Source organism: Oncorhynchus kisutch, linkage group LG24 (assembly GCF_002021735.2).
Source record: "Oncorhynchus kisutch isolate 150728-3 linkage group LG24, Okis_V2, whole genome shotgun sequence".
In the NCBI taxonomy this organism is placed as follows: domain Eukaryota; kingdom Metazoa; phylum Chordata; class Actinopteri; order Salmoniformes; family Salmonidae; genus Oncorhynchus; species Oncorhynchus kisutch.
This window is the reverse complement of record NC_034197.2, coordinates 30,345,099-30,368,364: the sequence shown is the minus strand read 5'-3', so window position 1 is coordinate 30,368,364 and position 23,266 is coordinate 30,345,099. Positions and strand designations below refer to the sequence as shown.

General features: G+C 44.0%; 1 protein-coding gene across 1 annotated transcript in view; it reads right to left on the bottom strand.

Moving 5' to 3' along the window:
- Positions 1–22,322, bottom strand: part of LOC109869331 (zinc finger protein 704) — a 96,937-nt gene extending 74,615 nt beyond the window's left edge. Inside the window, exons 1-2 of the mRNA XM_020459411.2 lie at positions 21,706–22,322; positions 10,082–10,308 (exon numbers count right to left, since the gene is read on the bottom strand). Of these exons, the coding sequence (XP_020315000.1) occupies positions 10,082–10,308; positions 21,706–21,996 (518 nt within the window). The 5' untranslated portion in view covers positions 21,997–22,322. The remainder of the gene's footprint in view (positions 1–10,081; positions 10,309–21,705) is intronic.
- Between the last annotated feature and the right edge of the window lie 944 nt (positions 22,323–23,266).

Genomic DNA, 23,266 nt, shown 5'->3' with positions numbered 1-23,266 from the left:
ACCGACTTCATCCCAGCATTCCACCAACACCTCAAACATGTTGACATATTTACACCGACTTCATCCCAGCATTCCACCAACACCTCAAACATGTTGACATATTTACACCGACTTCATCCCAGCATTCCACCAACACCTCAAACATGTTGACATATTTACACCGACTTCATCCCAGCATTCCACCAACACCTCAAACATGTTGACATATTTACACCGACTTCATCCCAGCATTCCACCAACACCTCAAACATGTTGACATATTTACACCGACTTCATCCCAGCATTCCACCAACACCTCAAACATGTTGACATATTTACACCGACTTCATCCCAGCATTCCACCAACACCTCAAACATGTTGACATATTTACACAGACTTCACCCCGTGCATTCCACCAACACCTCAAACATGTTGACATATTTACACCGACTTCATCCCAGCATTCCACCAACACCTCAAACATGTTGACATATTTACACAGACTTCACCCCGTGCATTCCACCAACACCTCAAACATGTTGACATATTTACACCGACTTCATCCCAGCATTCCACCAACACCTCAAACATGTTGACATATTTACACCGACTTCATCCCAGCATTCCACCAACACCTCAAACATGTTGACATATTTACACCGACTTCATCCCAGCATTCCAACAACACCTCAAACATGTTGACATATTTACACCGACTTCATCCCAGCATTCCACCAACACCTCAAACATGTTGACATATTTACACCGACTTCATCCCAGCATTCCACCAACACCTCAAACATGTTGACATATTTACACCGACTTCATCCCAGCATTCCACCAACACCTCAAACATGTTGACATATTTACACAGACTTCACCCCGTGCATTCCACCAACACCTCAAACATGTTGACATATTTACACCGACTTCATCCCAGCATTCCACCAACACCTCAAACATGTTGACATATTTACACAGACTTCACCCCGTGCATTCCACCAACACCTCAAACATGTTGACATATTTACACCGACTTCATTCCAGCATTCCACCAACACCTCAAACATGTTGACATATTTACACAGACTTCACCCCGTGCATTCCACCAACACCTCAAACATGTTGACATATTTACACAGACTTCACCCCGTGCATTCCACCAACACCTCAAACATGTTGACATATTTACACAGACTTCATCCCAGCATTCCACCAACACCTCAAACATGTTGACATATTTACACTGACTTCATCCCAGCATTCCAACAACACCTCAAACATGTTGACATATTTACACAGACTTCATCCCAGCATTCCACCAACACCTCAAACATGTTGACATATTTACACCGACTTCATCCCAGCATTCCACCAACACCTCAAACCTGTTGACATATTTACACCGACTTCATCCCAGCATTCCACCAACACCTCAAACATGTTGACATATTTACACCGACTTCATCCCAGCATTCCACCAACACCTCAAACATGTTGACATATTTTCACCGACTTCACCCCGTGCATTCCACCAACACCTCAAACATGTTGACATATTTACACCGACTTCATCCCAGCATTCCACCAACACCTCAAACATGTTGACATATTTACACCGACTTCACCCCGTGCATTCCACCAACACCTCAAACATGTTGACATATTTACACCGACTTCATCCCAGCATTCCACCAACACCTCAAACATGTTGACATATTTACACAGACTTCACCCCGTGCATTCCACCAACACCTCAAACATGTTGACATATTTACACAGACTTCACCCCGTGCATTCCACCAACACCTCAAACATGTTGACATATTTACACAGACTTCACCCCGTGCATTCCACCAACACCTCAAACATGTTGACATATTTACACAGACTTCATCCCAGCATTCCACCAACACCTCAAACATGTTGACATATTTACACAGACTTCATCCCAGCATTCCACCAACACCTCAAACATGTTGACATATTTACACCGACTTCACCCCGTGCATTCCACCAACACCTCAAACATGTTGACATATTTACACCGACTTCATCCCAGCATTCCACCAACACCTCAAACATGTTGACATATTTACACAGACTTCACCCCAGCATTCCACCAACACCTCAAACATGTTGACATATTTACACCGACTTCATCCCAGCATTCCACCGGTGCAAGACGGAAATACAAAGAAACAAGAACACAACTTCGTCCCCCCTTTGTATTCAAGCAGCCCTGATTCTGATAGAGATAAAAATGACAGTACAGTATGCAGTACAGTATGCAGTACAGTATACAGTACAGTATGCAGTACAGTATGCAGTACAGTATGCAGCACAGTATGCAGTACAGTATACAGTACAGTATGCAGTACAGTATGCAGTACAGTATGCATTTCATGAGTGGCGTTGACGGCCAATCAAAAAATCATCAAAGTAGCACTACAGTCATAGAACCTCCGTGTGTGGCAAAGAACGTTAGGAGATTATATAATCAATGGAAGAACGTTAGGAGGTTATATAATCAATGGAAGAACGTTAGGAGGTTATATAATCAATGGAAGAACGTTAGGAGGTTATATAATCAATGGAAGAACGTTAGGAGATTATATAATCAATGGAAGAACGTTAGGAGATTATATAATCAATGGAAGAACGTTAGGAGATTATATAATCAATGGAAGAACGTTAGGAGATTATATAATCAATGGAAGATGATGCAATTAAAGGTGCAAGTCAGTTAAGAACAAATTCTTATTTTCAATGACAGCCTAGGAACAGTGGGTGTTCGGGGGCAGAACGACAGATTTGTACCTTGTCAGCTCGGGGATTTGAACTTGCAACCTTCCGGTTACTAGTCCAATGCTCTAACCACTAGGCTACCCTGCCGCCCCAGGCTACTACCCCAGGGTACGCCATTTAATGATTTCTAAAATTCTAATTAAAGGTGCAATATGCTGAAATCTCTAAGCCATTTCCTGGTTTCTAAAATTCTAATAGTTTGCCTAATATCTGTTTATGTGACAAAACAAGCAGTGTAGAGAACCATTGTACCATCTCATCTGCTGTGAAATATATTTTCAATAACCAAAAATATTGCATTTTCAGCTGTTTGAAAGTGAAAGATGCAAAAAACAAAACTTCAGAACTGGAAGCATAGAAATAGTGCACACAGATCTTTGGACCCGTGAAGACTTTTTGTGAAGCCCAACATAACAATCCCTGTCACAACAGATAATGATAGGAACATTGTGAATGCCATCACAGAAGCTGGACTTGGGCCACAAATAGGGTGCTTTGCAGTTTTTGCATCTTTTGCCAAATAACCAAAAATGAACTACAGTAACTGCTGGCAAGCGAATCGTGAATCCAAAGCCACAATACTGTACGTACCAAACTGTGGGTTTGGTGAACCGTTAAATCCCTGGCATATATGTGCAAAATATCATGACTGTAGCTCAAATGGGACAGGAGATACACTACATGACCCAAAGTATTGGACACCTAATTCCAAAATGAAGGGCATTAATATGGAGTTGGTCCACCCTTTACTGCTTTAACAGTCTCCACTCTTCTGGGAAGGCTTTCCACTTGATGTTAAAACATTGCTGCGGGGACTTGCTTCCATTCAACCACAAGAGAATTCGAATTTATCCCAAAGGTATTTGATGGGGTTCAGGTCAGGGCTCTGTGCAGGCCAGTCAAGTTATTGGACCACAGAGGATCATTAGCTTCTTCAAAAAGGGAATTGTTTTAAATCGCATAGCCTACAGTCAGAAGGGTCCGCAATATGGGCAGCGTGCGCGGCAAATACCAAATAGATGATTGTTAAGTTGCTACTGTCAGTGAAAAGCTGAGAGACCCAGCCAGGCATATCGTGATATTAGAAAATACAATCGCAGAAAAACTGTTCGGAAAGCAAATGGCTATTGATGTAAAGAGATGACAATGAAAAGACTCCAATCTATCTTTTAGATATCAAAATTCTTAACTTATAATTGAGCAAACATTTTATTGGCATCAGCGGAGAACATCTGCCATATCTCCAGTAAGCATGCATATTCACTGTCTTTCTCATTGAGTCAGTGCCACTTTTGTTTGTTTTGGGACAATCATTTCCTACTCATATCATATTGTGTCTCCCCTTTTCGTAGGCCAATTAAATGGATTAGACAAGGTTGTTTTTATTGACCTGTTAGTCAGTGTCAGCGGAGGAGGCGACCTTGTCATTTCTGAAGTATTCAAAAAAATGTCCGTACCGGTAAGAAAATAAATCTACTTTCACCCCTGCCTACAACAAAATCACCAACTCAGTCTTGAAGTTGGATTTGGCTTGTTGCATTGAAAGGGACTGTTATTTTATTGATTTAATGCCAATTTCCACAGTATGGAGAAATGGTTCTCTGTTTAAAGCCAGGAAAGATAGTGTACATTTTAGTGAAGTTCAATCTTGTCCATCTCTGCGTGGGCTACAATTCTTCTGCGCGTTACTGTTCCAGGAACTGCATGCACACAGCTTAGAGAGAGATCATTGGTGAGGAGGCTATAAAACATTGCTGGGGTTAGAGTTGCAGTCTCTCTCTCTCTCAGGGCTGGATCGTTTTTTTCCTGGTCAGGTCACAAGGTCAGGGAAGCGCCAAGGCCCTAATCATGGCTAATAATATGGCTGGGTGGTAAATTGTAAAAAAATATTCTAGCACAAGTCAACAACTTCGGGAGGGCAAGCCAAATAGATCTGACTATCCCCTAGTTGCGAAAGTACGAACTGTGTGCGTAACCTGTGCTTCATCCAGCCTCCATAACCACCATGCTGCTGATTACCTCTGACGATTATGGATGAAGACCGCCATGAAAAGAAATAACCGTCATAACCGTTGTTTTATCATTTGTATATTTTTGTAGAATGAACAACTGACTTGGGACGACCGAGTATTCGTGTGGTTGAGTTGATTTACGTGGTAACATGGACTCTTTACAACATGATGAAACTTTGTTGCTTCTTGCTGAAAAAAACAAGCTGTTGTAACAAAAGAGTCCTTGGTTGCCTAGGCAATGCTCCCCTTCCAGCAGCAGCACATGCAGTCAGGGGTGGAGGAGAGGAGAAAACGTGCGTATTTTGGCAGACCAATAACCAGCATCCAAAATTCCATGACCGTCATGGTCCTAGTGGCAATCTGTCACAGCGTTGACATAGATAAACTAGGGGCACTATTTCCATTCACTTCAACAACTGCATCAGAGTCAATACCTGCAGGAGCAGAGATAAGAAAACATTTTCACAACGAACCAGCCAAAAAGCTGGCCCAACCATTCCACTGGACCTCTTTTTGTTCATTCACACGTTCTTTCAATATTTTTATCAGCTGTATCTGTGTGTGTGTGTTTGTGTGCACCTCCTGTGTCCTTCCTCTCCTCTATGCAGAGAGGCTTGTTTTAGCTTGTTTGCAGGACACAGTAACCCAGCGATACAACCATGAACTGAACTGAACACTTTTACACAACTGTGTTCGACACACGGCCCTAGCAGAAAATCCCAACTGTGACAGCTGGTAGGGGAGGTGGCAGAGGAGAAACCAGGCCAATTCCCCACTACACTATGAAAACACACACATAGAGAGATAGAGCTTCCATCCCCGATATAGACAGCTTCTCCAACCTATCAATGGTTCTAAACATTTTGAATAAAAACGCTCTGCCTGCAGCCGTTCCCAGACCTCATCTGTTGTGTAGCAGTGTTATCTAGCAGAGCGCTGACAGGTCATGTCCCTAGACAGACACAGCTCTCTCTCTCTCTGACTGCTGCCTGTGTGTGTGTGTGTGTGTGTGTGTGTGTGTGTGTGTGTGTGTGTGTGTGTGTGTGTGTGTGTGTGTGTGTGTGTGTGTGTGTGTGTGTGTGTGTGTGTGTGTGTGTGTGTGTGTGTGTGTGTGTGTGTGTGTGTGTGTGTGTGTCACAGCAACAGAGAAAACAGCCTTGAGCCCCTCTCGCTCTGCTAGTCATTGAGTCACACACAACAGCACAAACTGCTGAGAGAAAAACATGTCAACATACACACACTGGTCTGTCTAGCCACTCAGACACACTGGTCTGTCTAGCCACTCAGACACACTGGTCTGTCTAGCCACTCAGACACACTGGTCTGTCTAGCCACTCAGACACACTGGTCTGTCTAGCCACTCAGACACACTGGTCTGTCTAGCCACTCAGACACACTGGTCTGTCTAGCCACTCAGACACACTGGTCTGTCTAGCCACTCAGACACACTGGTCTGTCTAGCCACTCAGACACACTGGTCTGTCTAGCCACTCAGACACACTGGTCTGTCTAGCCACTCAGACACACTGGTCTGTCTAGCCACTCAGAGTGCACTGGTCTGTCTAGCCACTCAGACTGCACTGGTCTGTCTAGCCACTCAGACTGCACTGGTCTGTCTAGCCACTCAGAATGCACTGGTCTGTCTAGCCACTCAGACTGCACTGGTCTGTCTAGCCACTCAGACTGCACTGGTCTGTCTAGCCACTCAGACTGCACTGGTCTGTCTAGCCACTCAGAGTGCACTGGTCTGTCTAGCCACTCAGAGTGCACTGGTCTGTCTAGCCACTCAGAGTGCACTGGTCTGTCTAGCCACTCAGAGTGCACTGGTCTGTCTAGCCACTCAGACTGCACTGGTCTGTCTAGCCACTCAGAGTGCACTGGTCTGTCTAGCCACTCAGAGTGCACGCCTGGCTTACTGATACCGGGATGAAACAGAGAAAAGAGATATTAGAAAAATGTGGAGTCTGGGCTGCATCATGTTATCTCCTCACTCCTGCTCCACTTAGCCTGCACTTGGATTCTGGGCTACATCATGTTATCTCCTCACTCCTGCTCCACTTAGCCTGCACTGGGAGTCTGGGCTGCATCAATGTTATCTCCTCACTCCTGCTCCAGTTAGCCTGCACTGGGAGTCTGGGCTGCATCATGTTATCTCCTCACTCCTGCTCCACTTAGCCTGCACTTGGAGTCTGAGCTACATCATGTTATCTCCCCACTCCTGCTCCACTTAGCCTGCACCGGGAGTCTGAGCTACATCATGTTATCTCCTCACTCCTGCTCCACTTAGCCTGCACCGGGAGTCTGAGCTACATTAGCTTCCCAGTCCCCACTCCTGCTCCTCTTAGCCTGCACTGGGAGTCTGGGCTGCATCAATGTTATCTCCTCACTCCTGCTCCACTTAGCCTGCACTGGGAGTCTGGGCTGCATCATGTTATCTCCCCACTCCTGCTCCACTTAGCCTGCACCGGGAGTCTGAGCTACATCATGTTATCTCCTCACTCCTGCTCCACTTAGCCTGCACCGGGAGTCTGAGCTACATTAGCTTCCCAGTCCCCACTCCTGCTCCTCTTAGCCTGCACTGGGAGTCTGGGCTGCATCAATGTTATCTCCTCACTCCTGCTCCACTTAGCCTGCACTGGGAGTCTGGGCTGCATCATGTTATCTCCTCACTCCTGCTCCACTTAGCCTGTACTGGGAGTCTGGGCTACATCATGTTATCTCCTCACTCCTGCTCCACTTAGCCTGCACCGGGAGTCTGAGCTACATTAGCTTCCCAGTCCCCACTCCTGCTCCACTTAGCCTGCACTGGGAGTCTGGGCTGCATCATGTTATCTCCTCACTCCTGCTCCACTTAGCCTGCACTGGGAGTCTGGGCTGCATCATGTTATCTCCCTACTCCTGCTCCACTTAGCCTGCACTGGGAGTCTGGGCTGCATCATGTTATCTCCCTACTCCTGCTCCACTTAGCCTGCACCGGGAGTCTGGGCTGCATCATGTTATCTCCCTACTCCTGCTCCACTTAGCCTGCACTGGGAGTCTGGGCTGCATCATGTTATCTCCTCACTCCTGCTCCACTTAGCCTGCACCGGGAGTCTGGGCTGCATCATGTTATCTCCTCACTCCTGCTCCACTTAGCCTGCACTGGGAGTCTGGGCTGCATCATGTTATCTCCCTACTCCTGCTCCACTTAGCCTGCACTGGGAGTCTGGGCTGCATCATGTTATCTCCCCACTCCTGCTCCACTTAGCCTGCACCGGGAGTCTGAGCTACATCATGTTATCTCCTCACTCCTGCTCCACTTAGCCTGCACCGGGAGTCTGAGCTACATTAGCTTCCCAGTCCCCACTCCTGCTCCACTTAGCCTGCACTGGGAGTCTGGGCTGCATCATGTTATCTCCTCACTCCTGCTCCACTTAGCCTGCACTGGGAGTCTGGGCTGCATCATGTTATCTCCTCACTCCTGCTCCACTTAGCCTGCACTGGGAGTCTGGGCTACGTCATGTTATCTCCTCACTCCTGCTCCACTTAGCCTGCACTGGGAGTCTGGGCTGCATCATGTTATCTCCTCACTCCTGCTCCACTTAGCCTGCACTGGGAGTCTGGGCTGCATCATGTTATCTCCCTACTCCTGCTCCACTTAGCCTGCACTGGGAGTCTGGACTGCATCATGTTATCTCCCTACTCCTGCTCCACTTAGCCTGCACCGGGAGTCTGGGCTGCATCATGTTATCTCCCTACTCCTGCTCCACTTAGCCTGCACTGGGAGTCTGGGCTGCATCATGTTATCTCCTCACTCCTGCTCCACTTAGCCTGCACCGGGAGTCTGGGCTGCATCATGTTATCTCCTCACTCCTGCTCCACTTAGCCTGCACTTGGAGTCTGGGCTGCATCATGTTATCTCCCTACTCCTGCTCCACTTAGCCTGCACTGGGAGTCTGGGCTGCATCATGTTATCTCCCCACTCCTGCTCCACTTAGCCTGCACCGGGAGTCTGAGCTACATCATGTTATCTCCTCACTCCTGCTCCACTTAGCCTGCACCGGGAGTCTGAGCTACATTAGCTTCCCAGTCCCCACTCCTGCTCCACTTAGCCTGCACTGGGAGTCTGGGCTGCATCATGTTATCTCCTCACTCCTGCTCCACTTAGCCTGCACTGGGAGTCTGGGCTGCATCATGTTATCTCCTCACTCCTGCTCCACTTAGCCTGCACTGGGAGTCTGGGCTACGTCATGTTATCTCCTCACTCCTGCTCCACTTAGCCTGCACTGGGAGTCTGGGCTGCATCATGTTATCTCCCCACTCCTGCTCCACTTAGCCTGCACTGGGAGTCTGGGCTGCATCATGTTATCTTCTCACTCCTGCTCCACTTAGCCTGCACTGGGAGTCTGGGCTGCATCATGTTATCTCCTCACTCCTGCTCCACTTAGCCTGCACTGGGAGTCTGGGCTGCATCATGTTATCTCCTCACTCACGCGGCACCTGAATAATACGACCCAGCATGTAGAAATGTTGAAACTGTTAATTACTGTTCACAAAACAATGTCCATACAGGCTAGACACTTTTACAATGCAAGACGATACCGGTAGCTTCCAGCTTTAATTGTAGGCTAACTTTCCTTGCTAGCTTACAGCTGAATTCACAATCCTACTACTTTGTTTGTGATAATATGCAAACCATAACACAAAATATGCTAATTTAAAAGCTGGCAGGCACCAACATTTTTACTAATTCACATTGTCTCCCATGCCACCAAAACAACATTCACTTCTTCGTCTTCCTTTACCTCACGTCTGGTTTCCACTAGATTCCCGAGTCACAAAGTCAGATTCCACAGCCACATTCTGCCTTGCAAATTAAGCAAATAATGTCATTCATTTCTTAAAGAGACAGTGCACACTATTCGAAAAGAACAGATTGCTTCTTCCATGCAAATGTTGTTAATAAGTACAATAAAAGAATACAGTATGTTCTCTGAGCAGTTTCCAATAAAAGAATACAGTATGTTCTCTGAGCAGTTTCCAATAAAAGAATACAGTATGTTCTCTGAGCAGTTTCCAATAAAAGAATACAGTATGTTCTCTGAGCAGTTTCCAATAAAAGAATACAGTATGTTCTCTGAGCAGTTTCCAATAAAATAATACAGTATATTCTGGTAATAAGTTTTGGTAATAAGTATCGTGATGGTATCGAGTATTGTAATACTAAACCTGGTATCGGTATCGAATGAAAAACGCTGGTATTGTGACAACACTACTATGTTATTAGCCATGTGGTCCCTACCTGCGTCGTGGGACAGGTATGTGGGAGGAGGGGTGGGGATTTCTCTCCTCAGGTGGCACTTGATGTCCGGTTTCCTGGAAACCATCGGGCACCAGCGGATTCCTCGCTTTCGAGTGCATGTGTCTGTCCGGCTTCTGCCCGTTCAGGATCAGGCAGTGAGTGGGACTGCCGTTAGTAAGGACCCCAGTCAGACCACTGTTCCTCTCTGGCTCGCCACCACAACCCATCTGAAGGATGAAGAACAGTACACACACAGCTGAGAAATGGTTGCAGTCTCAGAACTGTTATGTTGGTGCTTTTTAGTCCACATTTTATATTTATTCATTTTTATTTCACCTTTACTTAACCAGGTAGGCCAGTTGAGAACAAGTTCTCATTTACAACTGTGACCTGGCCAAGATAAAGCAAAGCAGTGCGACAAAAACAACAACAGAGTTACACATAAACAAACATACAGTCAATAACACAATAGAAAAATCTATGTAGTGTGTGAAAATGTAGAAGATTAGGGAGGTAATGCAATAAATAGGCCATGGAGGCAAAATAATTACAATTTAGCATTAACACTGGAATGACAGATGTGCAGATGATGATGCGCAAGTAGAGAATAGAGATACTGGGGTGCAAAAGAGCAAGAAGATAAATAACAATATGGGGATGAGGTAGTTAGTCGGGGGTGCTATTTACAGATTGGCTGTGTACAGGTACAGTGATCGTAAGCTGCTCTGACAGCTGATGCTTAAAGTTAGAGAGGGTGATAATTCTCCAGCTTCAGTAATTTTTGCAATTCGTTCCAGTCATTGGCAGCAGAGAACTGGAAGAAAGGCGGCCAAAGGAAGAGTTGGCTTTGGGGATGACCAGTGAAAAATACCTGCTGGAGCGTGTGCTTCGGGTGGGTGCTGCTATGGTGACCAGTGAGCTGAGATAAGGTGGGGCTTTACCTAGCAAAGACTTGTAGATGACCTGTAGCCAGTGGGTTTGTAACAAGGGCCAGCCAACGAGAGCATACAGGTCACAGTGGTGGGTAGTATATGGGGCTTTGGTGACAGAACAGATGGCACTGTGATAGACTACATCCAGTTTGCTGAGTAGAGTGTTGGAGGCTATTTTGTAAATGACATCGCCGAAGTCAAGGATCGGTAGGATAGTCAATTTTATGATGGTATGTTTGGCAGCATGAGTGAAGGAGGCTTTGTTGTGAAATAGGAAGCCGATTCTAGATTTAATTTTGTATTGGAGATGGAGAGTCTGGAAGGAGAGTTTACAGTCTAACCAGACACCTAGGTATTTGTACCTGTCCACATATTCTAAGTCAGAATCGTCCAGAGTTGTGATGCTAGTCAGGCGGGCAGGTGCGGCAGCAATCGGTTGAAGAGCATGAATTTAGTTTTAAAAGCATTTAAAAGCAGTTGGAGGCCATGGAAGGAGAGTTATATGGCATTGAAGCTCGTTTGCAGGTTTGTTAACACAGTGTCCAAAGAAGGGCCAGATGTATACAGAATGGTGTCCTGTGCGTAGAGGTGGATCAGACAATCACCAGCAGCAAGAGCAACATCATTGATATATACATAGAAAAGAGTCAGCCAGAGAATTTAACCCTGTGGCAGCCCTATAGAGACTATCGGTGGTGACAGTGTTTCCTCGCCTCAGTGCAGTGGGCAGCTTGGAGGAGGTGCACTTATTCACCATGGACTTTACAGTGTCCCAAAACTTTTTGGAATTACTGCTACATGATGCAAATTTCTGTTTGAAAAATCCGGTCTTAGCTTTCCTAACTGACTATGTATTATGGTTCCTGACTTCCCTGAAAAGTTGCATATTGCGGTGACTATTCGATGCTAATGCAGAACGCCACAGGATGTTTTTGTGCTGGTCAAGGGCAGTCAAGTCTGGGGTGAACCAAGGGCTATATCTGTTCTTAGTTCTACATTTTTTGAATGGGGCATGCTTAGTTAAGATGGTGAGGAAAGCACTTTAAAGAACAACCAGGCATCCTCTACTGACTGGATGAGGTCAATATCCTTCCAGGATACCCGGGTGAGGTCGGTTAGAAAGGCCAGCTCGCTGAAGTATTTTAGGGAGCGTTTGACAGTGACAGTTACGGACACAGCCAATGAGGCAGTGATCACTGAGATCCTGGTTAAAGACAGCAGAGGTGTGTACCTGGTAGGTTCCTTGATAATTTGTGCGAGATTGAGGGCATCTAGCTTAGATTGTAGGACGGGCGGGGTGATTGTAGGACGGCATATCCCAGTTTAGGTCACCTAACAGTACGAACTCTGAAGATAGGTGGGGGGGAAATCATTTCACATATGGTGTCCAGGGCACAGCTGGGGGCTGAGGAGGGTCTATAACAAGCGGCCACAGTGAGAGACTTGTTTCTGGAAAGGTGGATTTTTAAAAGATGTTTAAAAGACCTGGATAGTATGACAGAACTCTGCAGGCTATCTCTGCAGTAGGTTGCAACTCCGCTCCCTTTGTCAGTTCTATCTTGTCGGAAAATGTTGTAGTTGGGGATGAATTTTCTGGATTTTTGGTGTCCTTCCTAAACCAGGATTTAGACACAGCTAGGACATCAGGGTTGGCGGAGTGTGCTAAAGCAGTGAATAAAACAAACTTCGGGAGGAGGCTTCTGATGTTAACATGCATGAAACCAAGGCTTTTACAGTTACAGAAGTCAACAAATGAGAGTGCCTGGGGAATGGGAGTGGGGCTGCAGGGCCTGGGTTAACCTCTACATCACCAGAGGAACAAAGGATGAGTAGGATAAGGGTACGGCTAAAGGCTATAAGACCTGGTCGTCTAGTGCATTCGGAACAGAGATTAAAAGGAACAGATTTCTGGGCGTGGAAGAATAGATTCAAGGCATAATTTACAGACAAGGGTATGGTAGGATGTGAGTACAGTGGAGGTAAACCTAGGCATTGAGTGACGATGAGAGAGGTTTTCTCTCTAGAGGCACCAGCTAAGCCAGATGAGGTCACAGCATGTGTGGGGGCTAAGGCATATTGGGCAGGGCTGGGGGGTCTACAGTGAAATAAGGCAATAATCACTAAGCAAAACAGCAATAGACAGGGCATATTGACATTAGGGAGAGGCATGTGTAGCAGAGTGATCATAGGGTCCAATGAGTAGCAATAGGTGAGTCAGGGAGACAATTCATTAGTTGCTACTACGCTAGGTGAGCTGGAGACAGGGCGATTCAGACAGCTAGCGGGCCAGGGCTAGCAGATGGGCCTTCGGCGATGTCGCAACAGAAGAGCCTGTTGGATCCACCTCGGACGATTACGTCGACATACCAGTCGTGATGGATCGGCGGGGCTCCGTGTCGGCAGTAAATGGTCTAGGCCATTTGGCAAAAGAGGTATTGTAGCACAAGAATTAGCTGGTGGACCTAGCTCGAGGCTAGCTCAAGGCTAACTGGTGCTTGCTTCAGGACAGAGACATTAGCCAGGAGTAGCCACTCGGATTGCAGCTAGCTAGCTGCGATGATCCGGTGTAAAGGTTCAGAGCTTGCGGTAGGAATCCGGAGATATGGTAGAGAAAAAGCAGTCCGATATGCTCTGGGTTGATATCACTCTGTGCAGACTGGCAGGTATTGACTGAGCTGGGGCTGGCTGGTGTCCGAGTTAATGGTGAAGACCGCTAGCAGTGGCAAACTGACTACTAGCTAGTAGCTAGTTACCTGGCTAGCTTCTGATTGGGGTTCCGGTTCTAAAGTATAGAAATAGCAGATCCGTACCACATTGGGTGAGGTGGGTTGCAGGAGAGTATATTCAGTCCGTAGATGGGAAGTGAGATTAAAATATATACCAAATATTTACGAGAAAAAAAACAAGGAAAACGATACGGGACAAGACAAAACACACGCCCGACTGCTACGCCATCTTGGAGAATGGGCCTAACAGTTTAAGGCCCAATCTACCTCTTTATTTTGGCTAAATGTTTTGGGAAAGAGATGTTGTTGAGAGATTTTGTGTACAAAGAAATAGAAGCTGTCAGTTACACTAAATCTGTCCAACAATTAGGAGGCACTGACAACTAGAATATATAACCTATTGTTTAAAGTAGGGTTCCCCAACTAGCGGCCACAGGTGATTTAATTTGGCCCCCCAAGTTTTCTGAGCAAAAATGTATAATTAATGACCAACTTCCTGTAGCATTCACTAATAATGACCAACTTCTTTTAGCATTCACTAATACTGTCCAACGTCTTGTAGCATTCACTAATAATGACCAACTTCTTGTATCATTCACTAATAATGACCAACTCTTGTAGCATTCACTAATAATGACCAACTTCTTGCAGCAGGCATCACATAATGACCAACTTCTTATAGCATTCACTAATAATGGCCAACTACTTGCAGAATTCACTAATAATGACCAACTTCTTGTATCATTCACTACTAATGACCAACTCTTGTAGCATTCACTAATAATAACCAACTTCTTGCAGCGTTCACTAATAATAACCAACTTCTTGCAGCGTTCACTAATAATGACCAATGTCTTGTAGCATTCACTAATAATCAGCGTCTTGTAGAATTCAATAATAATGACCAACTTCTTGCAGCATTTACTAATAATGACCAATTTCTTGTAGCATTCACTAATAATGACAAACTTCTTGCAGCAGGCATTATATAATGACCAACTTCTTGTAGCATTCACTAATAATGACCAACTTCTTGCAGCATTCACTAATAATCAGCGTCTTGTAGAATTCAATAATAATGACCAACTTCGTGCAGCATTCACTAATAATGACCAACTTCTTGCAGCATTCACTATTAATGACCAACTTCTTGTAGCATTCACTAATAATGACCAAAGTCTTGTAGCATTCACTAATAATGACCAACTTCTTGTAGCATTTACTAATAATGACCAACGTCTTGTAGCATTCACTAATAATGACCAACGTCTTGTAGCATTCACTAATAATGACCAACTTCTTGTAGCATTCACTAATAATGACCAACTTCTTGTAGCATTCACTAATAATGACCAACTTCTTGCAGCATTTACTAATAATGACCAATTTCTTGTAGCATTCACTAATAATGACCAATTTCTTGCAGCATTTACTAATAATGACCAATTTCTTGTAGCATTCACTAATAATGACAAACTTCTTGCAGCAAGCATTATATTATGACCAACTTCTTGTAGCATTCACTAATAATGACCAACTTATTGCAGCATTTACTAATAATGACCAATTTCTTGTAGCATTCACTAATAATGACAAAATTTCTTGCAGCAGGCATTATATTATGACCAACTTCTTGTAGCATTCACTATTAATGATATAACAGTTGAATTGTTATGAACACACCCTTCTGACCGTCTCCAACAGTATGCTAGCTTGTCCACTTTGTTCAGATGTTGAAATCAAGTGGCCTACCTTATTTATCAGAATGAGAACTAGTTGTTAATTCATGACATAATATTTTTTTTATGCTCATTGCACATTTATAAAACACAGACTAGACAGCCAGCATAACAGTCTGTGGCTAAAATGCTTCTAGCGGTACCCGTGCACGACAGAAACTGAGCATTAATTTTGCAGAATCAATGTTCCTTGCTACTCCAGTTTTAATAGGGTCTGCTCTTTGCGCAATTTGAGGAGTTGAGACATATAAAGGGTATTGTTAGAAAAGTTAGGTTCCCATCTATTACAGTAAAATATTGTCTAAATGTGTTTCAGTGTCCATATGACCGATTCTGTTGGACCAAACCTCAATTGCAAATGACGATTTGAAACCGCTTGTTGTCAGAGAGGAAGAAATTATCTTTCATCTTTGTTGTTGCGAGTGGCCGGAGGGGGAGGAGCTTGTGAGTGGCAGGAAGGGGGAGGAGCTGGGTGTGTGCTATCCTGGATCCTTGGGGCATCCCTACCCTAACCTTAATTCCTACCCTTACCCTAACCTTAACCCCTACCCTTACTCTAACCCCTACCCTTACCTTAACCCCTATCCTTACCTTAAACCCTACCCTTACCTTAAACCCTACTCTTACCCTAACATGAACCTCAACCCTTACAGTTTTCTAACCCTCCCTGACCCCTACCCCTACTCTAACCTAAATTCCTACCCTTACTCTAACCTTAACGCCTACTCTTACCCTAACCTTAACCCCTATCCTTACCTCAACCCCTACCCTTACCTTAAATCCTACCCTTACCTTAAACCCTACCCTTACCCTAACATTAACCTCAACCCTTACAGTTACCTAACCCTCCCTGACACCTACCCCTACTCTAACCTAAATTCCTACCCTTACTCTAACCTTAACGCCTACTCTTACCCTAACCTTAACGCCTACTCTTACCCTAACCTTAACGCCTACTCTTACCCTAACCTTAATGCCTACCCTTACTCTAACCTTAACGCCTACTCTTACCCTAACCTTAACCATAACCCTTACCCTACCCTTACCCTAACCTTAACCCCTACCCTAAACCCTCAACTTAACCCCTACTCCTACCCTTACCTTAACCCCTAACCTTACCCTAACCTTAACCATAACCCATGCCCTTACCTTAACCCCTACTCTAACTCCTACCCTTACCCTAAACCCTAACCTTAACCTCTACTCTAATCTTAACCCCTACCCTAACCTTAACCATAACCCTTACCTAACCCTAACCTTAACCACAACCCTTACCTAACCCTAACTCTAACCCCTACCCTAACCTTAACCCTTACCCTAACCTTAACACCTACCCTAACCTGAACCATAACCCTTACCCTTACCTTTTTACCGTACCCATACTCTAACCCTAACCTTAATCCCTACCCTAAACCCTAAACTTAACCCCTACCCTTATCTTAACCACAACCCTTACCCTAACCCTTATCCTTACCCTAACTCCTACCCTTACCATAACCTTAACCATTACCCTAAACTTACCACCTACCCTAACCTGAACCATAACCCTTACCTAACCCTAACTCTAACTCTAACCCCTACCCTTACCCTAACGTTAACCCTTACCCTAACGTTAACCCTTACCCTAAACTTAACACCTACCCTAACCTGAACCATAACCCTTACCTAACCCTAACTCTAACTCTAACCCCTACCCTTACCCTAACCTTAACCCTTACCCTAACCTTAACACCTACCCTAACCTGAACCATAACCCTTACCCTTTTACCGTACCCGTACTCTAACCCGAACCTTAACCCCTACCCTAAACCTAACCCCTACCCTTATCTTAACCACAACCCTTACCCTAACCCTCATCCTTAGCCTAACTCCTACCCTTACCATAGCCCTGAAATTAATTGAATTAATTCAATATATCGTACAGCCCTATTTTAAATTACTATGCTTTAGTCAAATATGATATCTGTTTCGGCTTCTTCTGGTCAATTTGCAGTCTACAAATTATTTGTAATTATGTTCCGGCCACCTGACCATCCGCTCAAGAAAGAAAATGGCCTGCGACTGAATCTAGTGGATGATCCCTGGCTTAAAGGGATAGTTCACAAAAATTACGCATTGGTTTCCTTACCCTCTAAGCAGTCTATGGACAAGGTATGACAGCAAATCCATGCTTTGGTTTAGTTTCTCTGGCACTGTTTCCACATGGACAAAAGCTGAAGAACATACGCACATCCAGGTGCTTTTTGCAGGTGCTGTAGTTGTAGGTGAATTGATGGAAAATAAAAGGGAAAACGCTGCACACTGCTGCTCATGCTCCCAGGTGATTTTATTAATAACAACGTTTTGACCCTTAGGTCTTCATCAGGCATCCATATCACAGGTGGGGGTGGAAGGTCCTATATATAGGGGCAGTACTCAGTGACATCACTTCCTGAAACAGGAGGTAAAAATACATGACATAGGTTCACAATATCAACACTCAGTGAGTACTGCCCCTATATATATAGGAGGTATTAATTTTTTCTAATATAATTTTTTTGCTACCCAAATATTTTTTGAGTTTTAAGTTGTATTGTCAAATGCACAGTAAGGGTGAAATTGTGGTGTAGATAATGGGGGGAGGGGCAGTAGACGGGCTGTCTGAGGGGTGATAACGGGGGGGGGGGGCTGAACAGTAGACGGGCCGTCTGAGGGGTCCTCCACATTTCCTGCAATTCTACACAGTTTGACTTATTATGCATCTCTTAAGGGCTATTTTGAGGGGTATATGGAGGGGTAAAACACAGTATAAGGATAAGTGGAAGGCCCCCAACCACCCAAGAAATATATTTTGGGGAAAACAGCTAACTTTCTGCATTTCAACACATTTTGACATGGGGCAGAGATAAAAATGTGAAGTTTTAAAGCTAATTTCCTAGAATTCTACACATTTTGCCATTGGGTGGAGAGGAAAGATCATTTGCACTATTTCACAATATGGTGGGGTAAAAATCAGTATATTGCTTGTATGGATGTCAACCCCAAAACATGTTCATGTCATCACCAATCAACTTCATTACAGTTAAAAATGACTTTGACAACCATTTCTCTATGCTAGCTAAGCTACCAGATATACGAATGGGAGTTAGCATTTAGCAGTCCAGTCACTTCTTCTAAACCTGAAAATGGACTACTTCTAAATGTTATGCAGTAAAAACGGCCGAAAGGATTTCAATCGGACTTTGTGGGCCTGTTACAATACATCAATCAAGACGGTTTTGACGAATAACATCGTTGTTAGCTCAGATTTATTGACTGTGCGCCAATCCAGCATCCTTCTTCTGTCCCCCATGGTCAGCGTTCCATTGACCTCTTACTGCATCTATTACAACACAGAAAAGCTGCTTTTAACATACTTATTTACTCTTTTTTTGGAAGGAAAACTATTTCCCTCATATTAGCTAGGTTTCCATCCAATTGGCAACAGATTTTCATGGGAATATTAAAAAATCTGCATAAAGAAAATATGCACATTTTCCCCACTAGTGGTGTGTTTCCACCTAATGGACTTGTTCGCAGATAAATAAATCAAATACTTATCCGCTTTAGTTTTCAAGTACCTAATAAAAATGTCAAGTTCAATGTGTTTCCAACATATTTTCAGCTCTACCGATAGTTTTTCAACAATAACTGTTTCGTTAAAAATAGCAAATGTGCCTCCTCTAGTCTTGGAACGTACATTCTAACCAACAGCTGGCAGATACAGTGTGAGAAGCTGTGCTGGTAGGCTAGTCTCCATGATGAGATTATTATTGACAGCAGTGAGAACATTTTTATTTGTCAAACGGCAGTCAAGCATCGATCATCATGCCACCAAAATAAGACTGTGAAGTTCATCATAACTTATTTCATTAATCTGTAGCCTAATAAACTGCATGGTTGATATTGATATTGATAGTGATATTGGGAGGAGCACACACCATACCATCGCGTGACTCCAAGTTTACTTTGATATCATGGTTATTATATAAATAGTTGCACATCAAGGCTTTTCCAACACCATTTCTCACATAATACATTTTACCGACACAACAAGATCCCACCATGTTTAACTAATAAATTATCTGTCAGCATCTCAAAAGTTGTACCGAAACTACCTGTTTCCATCACAGCTGTCGTGATTTTTTTCTATACGGTATGACTTTACTCGCATTAAAACTGTGGATGGAAACGTAGTTAGTGTAATTAACTATACTGTGCTTAATGCTCTAGCTTAGCTAATGAACTACCTATGTTGGTTGAGCCGTGCATGACCAGAATGACACATCGATGAACCACTAAAGGCACACCGCATTTCTGTTGGAAAATTGAGAAGTAGGAGTTGGACAGTTCTTCGTGTCCTAACGACCGTTAAAGCTAATTTCCTACAAGTCTACACATTTTTTCCATTGCTTAAGACTTACTCATACAGTATGCTATCTGGGGAACCGCCGAACTCCAAGGGGCCCCCAACCAACAAAGAAATGTATATATGTTTTAGATTTGAAAGAATTGAGCCTATTGGGGGGGGAAGAATCAACCTGTTGTTAATATTGGGACATACATGTCCCCCCGTCCCCCATGGCAATTTCATCTAAGATGCACAGGATACAGCAGGTGTAAAACACTACAGTGAAATGCTTATATGAAATGATTATAACAGTGACCGCAGTAATTTGACTGACCTAATCATGTCCAAATCATCTAAAAGTATCTCAAATTGATCGTGAAGCTCAAAAATGTAACAAGAAAATTATAATATCTCTCCCATGACTTGAATGGGATTTGTGCCACAAACGCAAAAAAAATGTTAGCCTGTGGAAACAGTGCTAGGGAAACTAAACCAAAGCATAGATTGCTGTCATACCTTGTCAATAGACTGCTTACAGGGTAAGGAAACCAATATGTTATTTTGTAATTCTGTTGAACAATCCCTTCACGGAGCACATTAACCCTGTGTAATCCTCCCGCTCACACACCATCTGACAACACTTTGACAATAGTCTATAATACCAAACAAAGTGATAGCATGTAGGATGGCTAAACAAAAATGACGGTTTCTCAAAAACGTTTAGGCATATGACATCCCCTAGAAATTCCCTGGTAGGACATTGTCCACTCTCTCATTTCTATATGGGGGTGTGTTGATGTCTTGGGACAATACAACATATCTGACATGCATTGTTGTTTTAAAAAATAATAATAATATCAAGCAACACTTGTAGATAGTTTTTCTTCCCTTCAAAGCAGGGTCTTGGTCAATGATGTATATAAACCCTGGATTGCTAATGCTATATGTTGGACTTTAAGAGGCCACCGGTCGGCCATATTGGCATTTCCCAGTAGGAGCAGTCCTCCATAGGATTTAATGCAATTCTACAGTATTTCAATTCAACGTTTCAAGAAGAAAATGACAGGTATTTATGTTTTTTTTGTAGTGGGGACAGTAACATTTGTAAGATCTAAAAATTATACTTTAAGGAAAATGTATTTATATAATTTTCATATATACATTAAGGCTTCTGTAATATAATAAATATGGCAAGAATAATGTAGATATTAATAAATGTAATTCTATAGCTTCCAAAATATTTGTTACAATGGTTGGGGTATGAAAATGTATGTACTCTACTGTAAGTCCCTCTGGTTAAAAGCATCTGCTAAACGACTGAAATGTGGGGGAGTGAATCGAAGGATTCAACACAGCGCCCCCAATCAGTCATCTAGTGTATATTATCTGAATCATTGGTCTCGATGCCTCCCTGCTGAAATTCTGGCAGGCAAAGCGGTCGCTATGGGGGAGGGGAAATTAGTTTGGAGTCCCAGCCCTTTTTCCTTTAAACTTTGAACATGCAATGAGCCGCCATTTTAACAGATTATATTCGTCATACATACTAGTTGCATTTAGGCTATAATTAACTTGGGTTAGACGCATAGCCTGCCTGACCTATATTTTCACTTTAAAAAGTAACCGATTCATGTCATTAGAAAAGTCAGAGCGGCTGGTTCTGTAGTTTGTTTCCCCGGTGTATGCAACAGTGTGCTTTAAGGAAAACAATGTGCTAATGTGAAAACTCGATTGATATATAATTGAATAGGGGGAAGAAGAATAACACATTACACACTTGATTTTAATCTAACCAACTCACTGCAAAGAAAAATACATGAAGTCCAGCATGCAATGGATATGACAGTGTAATAGCACCTACTATTTTCCGGTGCGCGTATTTTTCTCTCCCTGACGACAGGTCATTCCCATTGAGGATGATGTCCTGGTTTGTACATTCTCTCAAAGAGCCATCGTCTAGCACGATTGTGCAGAAAACTGCTTCTGATGCGGGCCCGCTCCCGCACGCCAGAATGACACCACTGTCAGTAGTGGTGACACTCATTTCGCTTCCCTTGGAACCCTCTGCATGCTGGTCAATACCGGCTTGTTTCGAAGCGCCCCCGACCAGTATTTCAGCCGGAGACATGTCAAGCAAACGTTTAGAATTCATCGTCGGACCGGAGTGGTGACTAAAGAAAGATTACCCGCTTTCTATACCTTTTCGTGCAGAAATTTGGAAGAAAATACATTCAGGCCTGTCTTGAGTGGATCCCCGTGTGTTATCACTATTCTAAGGTATGGACTTCTCCACCAGCCGAGACAAGTTAAAAAGCCGACACAGTCAATTTGAAAGATTAAAGATTGTTTAGCTTTTTTTCCTCAAAAAAATGCCACGCCCCCACTCCCCTGCGCGTGCAGCCAGGCGAGATTCACAAGGCACCGCCTTCAATTCACTGCTATTGGTCCGCTGCCATCGCAAGCCAGAAGCCAATGGGTAGTTTGGAATGTGTCACTCACTTTTTTGTGTGTGAAGATAATGGGGGTGTGTCGCTCCAGTTTGCCGGCCGGCCGGTGAAAAGGGAGAAATGAAAACAACAAGTAGCCAGCCAAGGCCTAGATTTACTGTATGCTCCGCTAAAGTCGAAGCAGCGGGCCTATGTCTGTGCAGTGTAGCCTATGCATTTAGCCCAACTTCTTCAGGCTACAGAATATTCCAAAGCATTACATTAATAAACTGATATGTTTGTGCAACTACCATTTTTACCATGTCATGTTTTTATTAACCATATAGGTTTGCCTATGCCATTTTATCAGTGTAATAGCAATAGTGGTCGTGGTTACAACGAGTGCTGCTGAATGTTCGGTTAGTCCTGCTACATTGTTGCAGTTTTATTACAACGTTGTTACAATGTAACAATTGCATTTATGTTGTAGCAAGATAATCGTATAGCCTAGCCAGGTATTCCCATAGTGAGTTCGCAATGCGGTCTGGGGTACACCAAATAAAAATGTGATTCACATTTATTTTTAAATTGTAAGCCTGCCAATGATGGCAAAAAACAACATTTGAGAGTGCGCTGACCCTGGTGCTAGAGGTGGTGCTGGTGCTGGAGGTTGAATGTTTGAAGGGGTACTGAACTATCAAAAGTTTAGCAACCACTGGGCCTATTGGGGAGACCGATGATAATCACATAGCTGGGCCTCCTGGGTGGCGCAGTGGTCTAAGGCAGGGGTTCAAGCCCAGGCTCTGTTGAACTCTGGGTTTGAGCCCAGGCTCTGTCGCAGCTGGCTGCACAATTGGGTTTGGCAGGGATATCCTTGTCTCATCGTACACTAGCGACTCCTGTGTCGGGCTGGGCGCAGTGCACGCTGAGCAGAAGCGTGCACCATGGCTCTCAACCTTTGCCTCTCCCGACACTGTGTGGAGGTGCAGTAAAAGT